Source organism: Aedes aegypti, chromosome 1 (assembly GCF_002204515.2).
Source record: "Aedes aegypti strain LVP_AGWG chromosome 1, AaegL5.0 Primary Assembly, whole genome shotgun sequence".
Classification (NCBI taxonomy): Eukaryota; Metazoa; Arthropoda; class Insecta; order Diptera; family Culicidae; genus Aedes; species Aedes aegypti.
The window spans coordinates 143,319,586-143,332,930 of NC_035107.1; the positions used below are offsets into that span (position 1 = coordinate 143,319,586).

The 13,345-nt window shown below is 43.3% G+C and overlaps 1 protein-coding gene across 1 annotated transcript in view; it reads right to left on the reverse strand.

Moving 5' to 3' along the window:
* Positions 1 to 62: 62 nt before the first annotated feature.
* LOC5577891 (homeobox protein slou) overlaps positions 63 to 13,345 on the reverse strand; it is an 81,629-nt gene continuing 68,346 nt past the window's right edge. The window contains exons 3-5 of the mRNA XM_001663547.2: positions 784 to 940; positions 491 to 614; positions 63 to 413 (exon numbers count right to left, since the gene is read on the reverse strand). Coding sequence (XP_001663597.2) covers positions 198 to 413; positions 491 to 614; positions 784 to 940 — 497 coding nt within the window. The 3' untranslated portion in view covers positions 63 to 197. The remainder of the gene's footprint in view (positions 414 to 490; positions 615 to 783; positions 941 to 13,345) is intronic.

Consider the following 13,345-nt stretch of genomic DNA (forward strand, 5'->3'; position numbering starts at 1 on the left):
TTCTGTACATTGCGTCGAAGCACTTGATAATAGAATTAGGTTGAAATTTTTGATTCTGAATATGGGAAAAAGAGAATCCCTTTTTTCTAGCATTTACATTTTACAATTTGCACAACCCGACCACTTTTTGAACGAAACTAAACCTTCAACCTAGAACGGTGAAACAAATCGTAGTAATGGCAACAGTTGACTTCGGTTTACGAGTGCGAATGACCCAGGTGGTGACCCCCAAGGGGATGGAAATAGGGCCCGTACGGTGGATATGGCACGGCATGTGGATAGAGAAGGCTACTGGCGTATGACCCGGGACCAAAGGATCCACCGTTCGGGGGAGGCACCGTCGGGCTGTTCACATCCATTCCCGGGTTCTGCTTTTTCCATTTGGTGCGACGATTTTGAAACCAGATTTTCACCTGAGAAATGTACAAAAGGCATAGAGGAAAATGTAAGTGATTATTGGTTATTTTGTGTAGTATGTGTGGAATTTTACCTGCGTCTCAGTAAGGCTTAAACTTAGGGCTAGATTCAGTCTCTCGCAAACCGATAGATATCGGGTAGTTTTGAATTTGTTCTCAAGGGAAACCAGTTGTTCGTAAGTAAATGCAGTGCGTGCCCTGGAAGAAAAAGGACGACAATTCGTTAGCTGTTTTTGCTCCGAACAGAGGATTAGGGTGTCCCAGAAAAAATCGATTTTCGAAAAGTCAAGGTGCTTTTTATCTGGGCACCCTGCTGTCCATACAAATCCACCGAAATCAATCACCCGAAATCTGGTGAAGCGCTTACCTCCTGGGTTTGGAACTATTCCCTTGAGACTTCCCGTCCCCGGACCGACTGCTGGCGCCATCCTTTTTCGAGTCGGTTTCGCTGGCGTGGTCATCGATGTCACTGCCCATCGTGTCGTCACCCATCTCTTCCTGGTCGAGGTCGTTCATGTCTTTTGCTGTTTGCAGTTGTCCAATGGCGCGAACGACAAGCGAAACAAATCCAGTGAAAACCATTATCAAGTAGTGCCAGTAGTAGAAGCAGCATCAGCAGCACCGAGAAAGAGTGAGAACAACAACGGAAAAGAAAAATCAGTAAACAGATCATTAATTAATTTCACGCTTCACCAGCGCGTGGCATCGTCATCCTCATCAAACTCAACGAGCAAGAGACATTATTCTGCGTGTTGTTTGTTCAATGATGTATGTAAGGAGGCTGATTCGAAAGAGGAGTAAATGTGGTGACAGTATTATACAATAAAGAAAGTAGCTATTTTGGTTGATGTGTTGTGGAAAAAAAGACGTACTCCTAGATACGGTTTCCAGATAGGTACAGGATTGTCAGGCTTGAAATGGGGTGCACGACGTTAGGCATAAATACGTTAGGCATAAAGACGTTAGGCATAATTACGATAGGCATAAATACGATAGGCATAATGGACGTTTGGCATAATAGATGTTTGGCATAATGGACGTTAGGCATAATGGACGATAGGCATAATTTTCAAAATGACTTACTTCTCTTCCAAAGGAAGTCGTAACTATGACTTTCACGTCATAAGTGACTATCTCGGGGATGGGATTTGATCCCAGGTCCTCGGTGTGAGTGGCGTGAGTTCTAACCATAGAGCAAAGCCATGCTGAAGATATCTTAGTTCGGTTCCTAGTCGATCCAGGAGCTTTTCGTTTTCTTCACTTTCTTGGCCATGAAGCATAATCGTATATCGTACACAAATGAGAAAGCCAAGAATAAGAACGACGCTGTACATGATCTGTTGCTCATCTTTTGAGTTTGGTTCTACACATATAATGGCAAATTTTTCATCAGAGATTATCCCTTCTTTAAATTGAAGGCTGTTCTTTATAGTTTTGATGTCAACAAAATTATTGGAGTTAGTGCTGCTAATGTCTTAATCAGAAAATTTCCCTTCTTCTATAAATAAGCTGTTCTTTCGAGACATTAATGTCATTATTGCTTTTAATATTTCCATCATACATTTTGCCTTCTTTGAATCATAGGCTTTTCTTTATACTGTTAATTAAATGGTTGGAGGAAAAAACTGTTTGAGAAATTACCTTCTTCCAAAATATGTTGTTATTTGTATTTTTATTTTTCTAATAGTTTTTGGAATTGTAAATGTAAATATTTCCATCCGAAATTTTTGTTTCGACTTGCTGTTGATTGATTATGAGTAACAGTGGGCAATCAAATAAGTTGTAGGAGCTCTATGCAATAACATTGGGAATATAATTTTGCTCCTAAATGCACGCCATGTTTAATGCTGGATACTGTGCTATGTTGAATTTGAACTTGACTTTTGTAATTAAAATAAATATTTAATCAAATTTTACTTCTTAAACTCGACGAATTTCGAGGAAATTGATTGAAAATTATCGAAAATTGTTTGCATAAGTAGCAAAAGAACCGTTCTCACTACATTTAATTGATGAGCAGACTCAAAGTAGCAATTTAACGCCAAGAAGATAGTTGTCATACTACCAGAAAATTATTGCTAAAGATAATGTCGCCTATCATAACATAAATTCTTGACTTGCCTCTCGATTATTGTCTTCAAGGTACTCATTTGCACTATAAGTATTAATATTTATATGGAAGATTTCCCTTCTTTAGAATTAACTCAATTATGTAAGAGAAATATAACACAAAAATGTCATGAACTCATTAAAATAAACATCTTTAGAAACAAATAACACTTTGATTGCATATTGCAAATTTAAATTGATACTTACAAAAATGGATTGAGCTGGATTTTGTAATGATAACAATAACAATGACAACCAAATTTCCTACATATCTGTCATTCAGTTCATGGTCACATTTCATAGCACCGAAAAAAGTCAATCCAATCCACCCTTTCGTAACGCTTTTTGTATGAACATCGCACTATTTTATGAGCTGTCACAGCTCACAGCTTAAGGACAGATACCCACCCCCATCAGCGTAATTGAATTTGTAAATGAGCCCGAACATTTTTCGATATAAGACGAGTTTCAAATGACACACGCGCAAGTTATTTTATGCCTAACGTATATTATGCCTAACATCCATTATGCCTAATGTCTTTATGCCTAACGTCCATTATGCCTAACATCTTTATGCCTAACGTCCTTATGCCTAACGTCTTTATGCCTAATGGGGTATACTCCTTGAAATGGACTTTGAAGGTCTGATTTTAAATACCTTAAACTTATGTTTCGATTTCACGCAAACAAAATACTTGAGAGTAGTGTTTAGTCTTTTGATCATGTATGTAAGTTGCTCCTTACAAGTTAGACTTACAATGCGATTATCGAATTATATCATGAATCCGATTAGGCGTGAATATATAATGGATCGTATTACTAACCATAGGTGACTCCCAGATAATTATCTCATCCCAATAATCCAATATCCTTTCCTGACAACTTTGGCGATGCAGAAAATTCTTCGGTCTCTAGTAACAATGGTTGTCTAACTGACATTCCTTCTCTTCCCCTGATGACCGTAAGGACGTGGCCGGCGCCATCATTGACTTTTAAATTTTGGGCTCTCGATTTGTGCACATTGAGAATGGTAAGCTATTCTCAAGCCCCATTTATTGAACCACTGTGCAACTTCGATTGCTCTAAGCAATCACGGAGTAGCAACGACGAATTATGCGGTCATCTCTGCTTATTATGCTTCACATAAACAAAGTTCCTGACTGAAATGAATGAAGGCTTGTACGCCTTAACGGTTACTCTGATAAAGTTCTCAATGGTGGACCTAGCCTACTTTAACAGAAAACTTCACGACGCTGGAAGCTCCTACGAAATCGATGTGTCGTTACTGTTCGATCAGATACCGAGCACATTTCTGCCTTACCGATGGATGGACATCCGGTGCGCTAACGATGGATCTAGCCCATTCTGATCGTTGCCTGATGTCTGCTTCCCGTCATTTCTGTCCCGCCAGCTGTCATTTAAATTGAAATTGAATCTTTGACTCTGCTTTGGAAATAGTTTACTTCCACCATGCGATACCAGAGGCCACGGGCTCGTGATGTGATATGGGAGGAGTGGACCGATTATCGATCGTAGTAGCTCGTGCTGTTTCTCTTGCGGTACCATGCTACCTAAGTAGCTACTAAGACCATAGTATTACCACCTACGGCATCCCAAGGACTCGACTTGGCGCTCTTACATAAGCTAGTTTCAAAATCCTGGTTCCCTTTTCGTGAGCTAACTTTGCCTCTCTGAACGCTGCACCACGTCCTTTCCTTTGTGCTGCAGTGCGTGCGAATTGTAATCTTTGCCTAGCCCGGTGGGCTCTCACTGGAGACCTACTCTCTCTGAGATGGGTTTTCTCGGCATGGAAGCGTCATACGGTCGCGATATCACAGCATATTTTGTTCGCACTTCAGGACTTCGATGAATACCTCACCATTGAAACAAGACCTCATGGTTAGCTCGAGATATTCCGTTCTGCCTTCTGCCCGTCAAGTGTTATTCTATAGCGAATTACTCGATGAACGCTTTAAGTATAACCGTTATCGACGTGCCTGGTCATGTTTCCTTTGAGGTTAGGACTAGAGAACCTCACGTTGATAATTGATGCACCAGTTTTATGACAAGTACTTACTATGTCCACATTCACCAGCTGTACATTTAATGCGGCCTGCGATTCCAGTAATAGCTCGTCTCCCTGGTTGGTGCAGCGGCTCTCACTCCACTGCTCATTGATAGAACTGCCCATCGCAATCATGTTTTAATATATACTTTACTATGAAAATGTTGTGGAAAAATATGAAGCTAATAACAAGCTTTTTCTACAGGCTGCCAATTTGCTAGTTTGGCATTCATCCTGTTAACTGTATGGGGAAATTCCTTAATCAACCACATTAGGGCTAGAAATAGTTGCAGTAGAACATGCCGTTTTTTTACTGCAAAATTGGCATTCGAGATAGAGACTGGTCTGCTCCTAGCTTTTGAAATTTCGTCGGTATTCGTTTCCAAGACAAAGAAATTTCTTACGCATTATACAATTTATTAAAAAATTTCATATTAAAATTCATAACATGGAGATAGGGATGGGTTGATTATTTGAAAATCTTGAATATTGTCAAACGTAGCTTATAGATAGATAGATCATACTATTTAAGGGCTCTGCACCAAAAAAGGTGAGTTAGAAACAGTTTATATATAGTAAAGGCCGACGGGCAAAGATCGGCACACACTTCGATAGTACTGATGATGCTAAGTTCGCATTTAACGCACATCTCCAATGTGAGTACGTGTTCGAACCAAGACGTCAAGATCATCATAGAAGGTATCAACGGTAGGTGGTTTCAACGCTCAAGTTTGCGAGAAGAAGTCTAGTCTGACCTTTGGAAAGTTCTTTGCTCGTTCTTTATCGAAATTGTTGGCTTGTTGGGTTTATTCGGAAAATCTGAAGTTCATAGACACGAGTGTCAATTCAGACAAATTGTCATGCAAGATTGTGAAAAAATGATGGAATCATTCTGGTGGACTTCGAGTCTCCAATCCGCTAGACATGGCGGCGCGTTAACCAACAACGCTACAGAACGTCAGCCAACCTGAAAGCGATGTCTCTCTTGACCTACCTTCTCTTTCACAACATTGCCCCTACTTTGGCTCTCTCAGATACCTAATTCAACACTCCTAAACGTGCATTAACAACCTACTCTCAGGTTGGCCTACGGTGCTGCAGAAACGTCACCAGTTCTGTCTAGTATACTGGGAAGTCGTGCATTCTTTCAAAGATTTTCAGGTGGTTATGAAAAAAAAGTATTTTGGACTTGTTTACTAACGATCATTTTCGGAAAATCTCATCACGTTATTCTTACGAAAATGATCATGACGAGGCATCCAGAAAATGTTTCAAGTACAATATCGCAGAGCTAAAACAAATCGTTGGACTTCTTTCTTCTAAGGTAAACGCCAAACCGACAAAATGTATAATGTCTACACCGCGGTCAGGATTAAACCGATTGAGAAGTTCTATAAAAGTCCCGAACACGCCAAAACAAAATCGTGTGGAGAGTCTACCTATGGAAAGGCCATCGATTATAAGCGGATTCAAAGCAGCAACCGAATTGGTAGAAACAGTTTGACCACGACACAGCGGTGGGAATCAGGACGCACACTTGCCCTTAGTAGTTTGGAAGCCTCTCACTCACCCACCACAGTCGAGCCCCTCCTGTCAGCGCCCCACAGCCGTCCCGCTCCTGTGAGTGATTTGCAGAAGAGGTCACCCATATTTGAATAAGGCAAGTACTTCGCTCTATTTAACAATTCGTCCGTTGAAATATTTATAGTTTCCAGTTCTCCAGCATCAATCAGCTTCCATCGTACTTCAACGTTCAGATTATCGGGAAGCACGGCTGTTTCTAGCCACTTGGAAGCAGATGATTTGCCCATCCCAGTCGTGCATTTCCCGACAGAGACATGCAGCCGTCCCGGTCCTGTGTGTGGGTCTGAAGAGGAGGTTTTCCAACTTTCGTCAGCAGGTAAGTATATCTCTTCCATGAACTATCCGTTGCCTGAAATATTCGTAGTTTCCAGTTCATCCCATGTCAAATGATTCTCTTTGCACATCTTTGTTCCTGTAGCCGGGACGCATGTCCGTCCCCAGTTTCTTGGAAGCCTCTGACTCGCCCTTCACAGTCGTGCATATCCTGCCAGCGACATGCAGCCTTCCCGGTCCTGTGTGTAGTTCCGAGGAAAAAGTCATCCAAAACTCATCGGCAAGTATACACCCCCTCCGCTGAGCTGTTCTCGCACTGAAATACGTGTTGTTTCCAGCTTCTCCGATGATGCCCCGATCGCCACTCCAGCTTCTTCATGCTGCGTAGCCCATCCGACCAATCAAGACATAACCGTCTACTACCAAAACGGCGACAGTACTTACTTGATGATCTTTGCGGGCAAAGTAGATGCTGCTGATGGCCATCCAACTAGCTGCGACGAAATTTACTAATCATAGGCCGTTGTCAGTCCTCTCTTCCAACCTGAGCATTGGCATCCCCGATAACAATTTTCACGTCATGTTTTGGGCATTCTCCGTAGGTCTTGTCGAGACAATCATAAAACGCATACTTCATGTCATCGGGTTAATCGTTTGTCGGCAACGGAGCTCAAGAAACGATTGGTTCAACGAGATCTGGGGGTTTAGAGGAGAAGAATGCAGCGCGAGCTGTAATGCTGCAGCATGGTACGCTGCAAAACGTGGAACGATACGGATTGAAGCGAAAACAGCAAACAGCAAGCCCCTCTTCTCCGGGACAAAAAGCGCCGCCTGGAAGAGGTGGAATGCCAAGAGATGGAGTTGCTGTACCGTTCTCAAGAAACGGGGAAGTTCTATTAGAAGCTCATTACATCCCGCAAAGGCTTCGTGTTGCGAGCTGAAATGTTCCGGGATAAGGATGGAAGCATCCGGACGGACGGACGCGAGGTGATCGAAAGGTGGAAGCAGCACTACGATGAACACCTACGCCGTCTATCACCTATAGTAAACGAGTTCGTGGGAAGTTATTAAGTACGTTTCATCGTCGGCCGCTCGACAACGGACCAGATCTTTTCCGTGCGGCAAATCCTCCAGAAATGCCGTGATTACCAGGTCCCTACGCTTCATCTGTTTATCGATTTTAAGGCGGCATACGAAAGTATTGATCGTGGAAGATCATGGACGAGGACAGCTTTCCCGGGAAGCTCACAAGATTGATTAGAGCAACGACGGACGGTGTGCAAAACTGCGTGGAGATCTTAGGCGAACACTCCAGTTTGTTCGAGTCTCGGCGGGGACTACGACAGGGCTATGAACTTCCGTGCCTGCTGGTCAATATTGCGCTTGAAGGTGTCATGCGGAGAGCCGGACTTAACAGCCAAGGCATGATTTTCACGAGATCCGGACAATTTGTTTGCTTCACGGATGACATGGGTATTATTGGGAGAAACTCGAATGGGGTCAATCAGCCTTTCAACAAAACAAAACAAAACAAAACAGACATCAACATGTCAGTCGAGCGGAGTTGAAATGCTAATTTGACGAAGAGTTCTAGGAGGTTTTGGAGAAGTAGGACGCAGCGTGGACTACAATTTGGACGCTTAAAAACTAGAAACTGTTCAAAATGAAGCGGAAACAGTGAAACAAGAGAAAGAGTATCGTTTGGAAGAAACGAAGTGATATGATGTGAAATAGCTATACTGTTTTCAAGATATGCGGAAGTTCTACTTGAAGAAACTCAACTGGTGGGGAATGTGCCTTTGGAGCCGGCCTTCTGATGGCTACACCAGTACAGCATACAATGTAAAACCACAAACTTCGACAACGATGCTGTTGACAGAGATGATTCCCGAGTTTAACTCATTGCGATGGGCTTAGATGGACCATTTGGGAAATATGGCTATTCAGTGGTTTATAAAAACGAAATCTCAGAACTGCTTTTAACACTTGACGTAAATTGTTCTAGATAGTTAAAGGTCTACCAAGCCCCTCCAGCATTGTCTGAGCACGCCTTTGCCTTTGCTTCCGCAGCCCGGATTTCATCGCTTCGCTTGTTCGGTCCGTTGTCTGTACAGTGAGAGGCAAAATAAAGTGCCCACCTTACCAGTTTTCGAATTTCTCTCATTGATTTGGTTCAAATTAAAGTTAACACACCTAAATCTTTTGTGATATTTTATTTTTGATGTTCTTTTAAAGTTGCACTTACGAAATTTTGATAAAAAAAAGAATTTTACTTAAAGAAAAAGAAAATCAATTTGTATTGAAAAAAAAGTAGTGACAAAAATAAGTGCCCACTTCCTTCTTGGCCCCAGAAAAGATGATTTAAGAAAAATAAAAAGCAATTTAATAGTTAATGTGTCCTCCTTTGGCCTTAAGGACTTGCTGGAGGCTCTTCGGCATGCTTTTCACCAGGTTTTGTAGGTGTTGTGGATCTAGTTCTTCCCAGGCGCGCTCCAAGGCTTCAAAATAATTATTTTTGTTGGTAACACCAGTTTTTTCAACCCTGGCATCGAGAATCGCCCACAAATTCTCGATGGGGTTGAGGTCTGGGCTTTGTGGAGGCCATTCCAGCGGTTTAATCCGACAAGACCGGAAAAAAGACTTGGTCTTCTTTCCAGTATGCTTCGGGTCGTTGTTCTAGAGAAATATGAATTTCTCTTCAAGGCCCGTCTGGATCAGCGAAACCTCCAGATTTTCCAGCAAGATGTTAATGTAGGAATCTGCCATCATTATTCCGTCGATTTTCACGAGGTTTTCTACTCCACTCCATGAAAAACACCCCCAGACCATCACATTTCCTCCTCCATGCTTCACCGTTCCTTGGATGTGGTGCTCTGCATCACACACGAGCCCGCCGCTCTCGGTTAGACAGCTCGAGCTTCAGGAGCGCCACATCCAAGGAACGGTGACGCATGGAAGTGTGATGTGATGAAATGTGATGGTCTGGGGGTGTTTTTCATGGAGTGGAGTAGGAAGCGTCGTGAAAATCGACGGAATAATGACGGCAGATTCCTACATTAACATCTTGCTGGAAAATCTGGAGGTTTCGCTGATCCAGACGGGCCTTGAAGAGAAATTCATATTTCTCTAGAACAACGACCCGAAGCATACTGGAAAGAAGACCAAGTCTTTCTTCCGGTCTTGTCGGATTAAACCGCTGGAATGGCCTCCACAAAGCCCAGACCTCAACCCCATCGAGAATTTGTGGGCGATTCTCGATGCTAGGGTTGAAAAAACTGGTGTTACCAACAAAAATAATTATTTTGAAGCCTTGGAGCGCGCCTGGGAAGAACTAGATCCACAACACCTACAAAACCTGGTGAAAAGCATGCCGAAGAGCCTCCAGCAAGTCCTTAAGGCCAAAGGAGGACACATTAACTATTAAATTGCTTTTTATTTTTCTTAAATCATCTTTTCTGGGGCCAAGAAGGAAGTGGGCACTTATTTTTGTCACTACTTTTTTTTCAATACAAATTGATTTTCTTTTTCTTTAAGTAAAATTCTTTTTTTAATCAAAATTTCGTAAGTGCAACTTTAAAAGAACATCAAAAATAAAATATCACAAAAGATTTAGGTGTGTTAACTTTAATTTGAACCAAATCAATGAGAGAAATTCGAAAACTGGTAAGGTGGGCACTTTATTTTGCCTCTCACTGTATATTGCTATCGTATTTCCCCTCTCCGTTCGAGTGAAAAGGAAGCAGCTTTGAAAGGATTATTATTTATGGCAATTATTTTATGATTTCATCACCATCGTTATCATTTTCGCGCGCGCGTTTTCTTCCTCTCTCTCTCGCCGATTGTGCGCTGCTGATGAGCCGGTGGGCCCGTATATGAAGTTTGTCGTGTTTCAAGTCATCGGCAATGTGTATCAACAACCGTCCAGGAACGGAAGCAGCATTATAAATAAATTCCCCAGCATTTTATTATCACAGCAAACATATCAATTCCCCTTCTGGGTTGGGCGCCAACAGCAGCAAGAAAGCGAGAATGAGGCTCTGTTGAACGGGTTATTTGTCGTTCATTGCCGGTGAAGTGGTGAACAAGATGAAACTGTTAACAAAGTTATATTTCCTCTTTCGACGCGCTCATTGATGTGTCGGTACTTTGGCGTTTGGTGGGATGGTTTTGAAATCAAGATGTTGACATTGAGGGCTCTATCCAGTTTCTTGAAATTGCAAGATGTTGTCGAAGGATGGTGTATACAGTATGTGGCCAAGTTCAAATATTTGTCGAGAGCATGCAATTTCCGATCATCTCTTGATGGTCAGAGTGCTTTTGTAGTGAAGTGATTAGGAAAATTGATTGGAAGATGTTCTTATTCACCATAGAGGGATGCTTTGATTTTGGCAATGGTAATTTTAGTTGACAAACGAGGACGGCCTACGGCTGATTGATTTCGTCTTGTCCAAGAATATATACATTAGGTATCATGTATCAGAAGACCTGCTCTAGAGGTACATTCTCTACCAATTGGAGTATTTGTGCCACCAACATCTTTGAGCTTATTTCATCACCTGTACACGATGGAAAAGGATAGGAAAGGGAAATATGAGAGGAAATAGAGTTGGAATATCTGGATGAGGAAAAATCGCATGAGCAAAATGAGAGCATGAGTTGGAATACACAATGGGTTCAAACAGTGTTCTAAAAAGGGCACTGCGAAACTGCTGTAGATGGCTCAGCAATGTACAATTATATTTGATGACACGACTCCAATCTTTTACAATTTTACTTATGCTGAGTTGCCACCGAGCAATTTCTGAAGCTTCATATTGAACTTCGAAATTGAAATAGCTGATTCAGAGCTAATATAGTCATGTGATGCTCCATTGCGAGCTAACTTATCAGGCAACCCATTTCCAGCGGGCACGGTAAATGCTGGGCATGACGTACTATTGGTACATCGTGTACTGCAGTAATAAAATAGACCCCTTTGCGTGGTCCTTAGCCTCCTGCCCAGCAACTCATATCTCTCATTCTTCGTAGTACTGGCCGGGGTACGGATTGGTTACCCGATTTTCCCTAAGGTTAGATCGAATAACTTTGGTTATATGCTGACAGGGAAGGGGGGGTTTACTTTTGCTTCTGCAAACCTGAAGCGTCTGTACTCCATGTTAGGAGCGGCTGAGTGCCTAGAAGGACTCTAAGCTAAACTGTGCACTATGGAGGGCTTAGGAGTGTTAGGAGGGCCCTTACATTTAGGGGGAATGGTCTCCCGGAAATCTAGGGGGTTGGTGTCAGGCTCTGCAAGCCAGCCGCAAAAAAAAATTGAGCAACGAATAATCAACGAGAGAATACGAACCGGAACTATCGGTGAAGACCACAGCGAGGTCAAGAGACTAGCGATTGGAAGCTCGGTACGTGGAACTGTACATCTCTCAACTTCATCGGGAGCACACGCATACTCGATGTGCTGATGGACAGCGGATTCGGCATCGTAGGAAGGGATCAATGGTGCGAACGTTTAGAGGTAACCTTATCATCTACTAGAGATGCGGAAACACACACGAGCTGGGAACAACTTTTATAGTGGTGGGTGATATACAGAGGCGCGTGATAGGGTAGTGACCGATCAATGAGAGAATGTGCAAGTTGAGGCTCAAAGGCCGGTTCTTCAACTTCAACATCATAAACGTGCACAGCCCTTACTCCGGAAGCACTGATGATGATAAAGACACTTTTCACGCGTAGCTCGAACGCGACTACGACAGCTGCTTACGACTAATCCGTCGTTAACAACGTACGGTACCGACGGCCGCCCCGGTATGACCTAGAGTGGCTCAAGCAACCGGATGTCAAAGTGGCATACGCGCAGCACCTCGAGGCTGCACACCGGAAGAGGGTGAGTTGGATGGAGCCCCTCTTGAGGACTGCTGGAGAGCAGTGAACGCAGCCATCAACAATGCAGCTGAGAGCAACGTCGGATATGTGGGACGGAGTCGACGGAACGATTGTTTTGACGAGGAATGTAGGCAGATTATGGAGGAGAAGAATGCAGCGCGGGCGGTCATACTGCAGCAAGGGACCCGGCAGAACGTGGAGCGTTATAGACGGAAACGGCAACAGCAGACCCGCCTCTTTCGGGAGAAAAACGCCGCCTGGAGGAGATGGAGTGCGAGGAGATGGAACAGATGTGCCGGTCTCAAGAAACACGCAAAATGTATCAGAAGCTCAACGCATCCCGCAACGGCTTCGTGCCGCGAGCCGAGATGTGCAGGGATAAGGATGGGAGCATTTTGACAGACGCGCGTGAGCAGCATTTCGACGAACAACTGAATGGCGCTGAGAGCACAGGCAATGAAGGTCAGGACAACGGAGGAAATGCATTCGTCGCTACTGCGGAGGATGGAAACCAACCAGCCTCCACTTTGAGGGAGGTTAAGGATGCCATTTACCAGCTCAAGAACAATAAAGCTGCTGGTAAGGATGGTATCGGAGCTGAACTCATAAAGATGGGCCCAGAGAGGCTGGTCATTTGTCTGCACCGGCTGATAGGCACAATCTGGGAAATAGAACAGCTACCAGAGGAGTGGAAAGAAGGGGTAATATGTCCCATCTACAAGTAAGGCAACAAGTTAGATTGTGAGAACTTTTGAGCGATCACCATTCTTAATGCGGCCTACAAAGTATTATTCCAGATTATCGTCCGTCATCTGTTACCTGTAGTAAGCGAGTTCGTGGGAAGTTATCAAGCAGAGTTCGTTGACGGCCGATCGACAACGGACCAGATCTTCACTATAAGCCAGATTCCCCAAAAATGTCGTGAATACCAGGTTCCAACGCATCACCTGATCCGCTGATCGTCGACTTCAAGGTAGCATACGATAGCATCGACTGCGTAAAGCTATGGAAAATA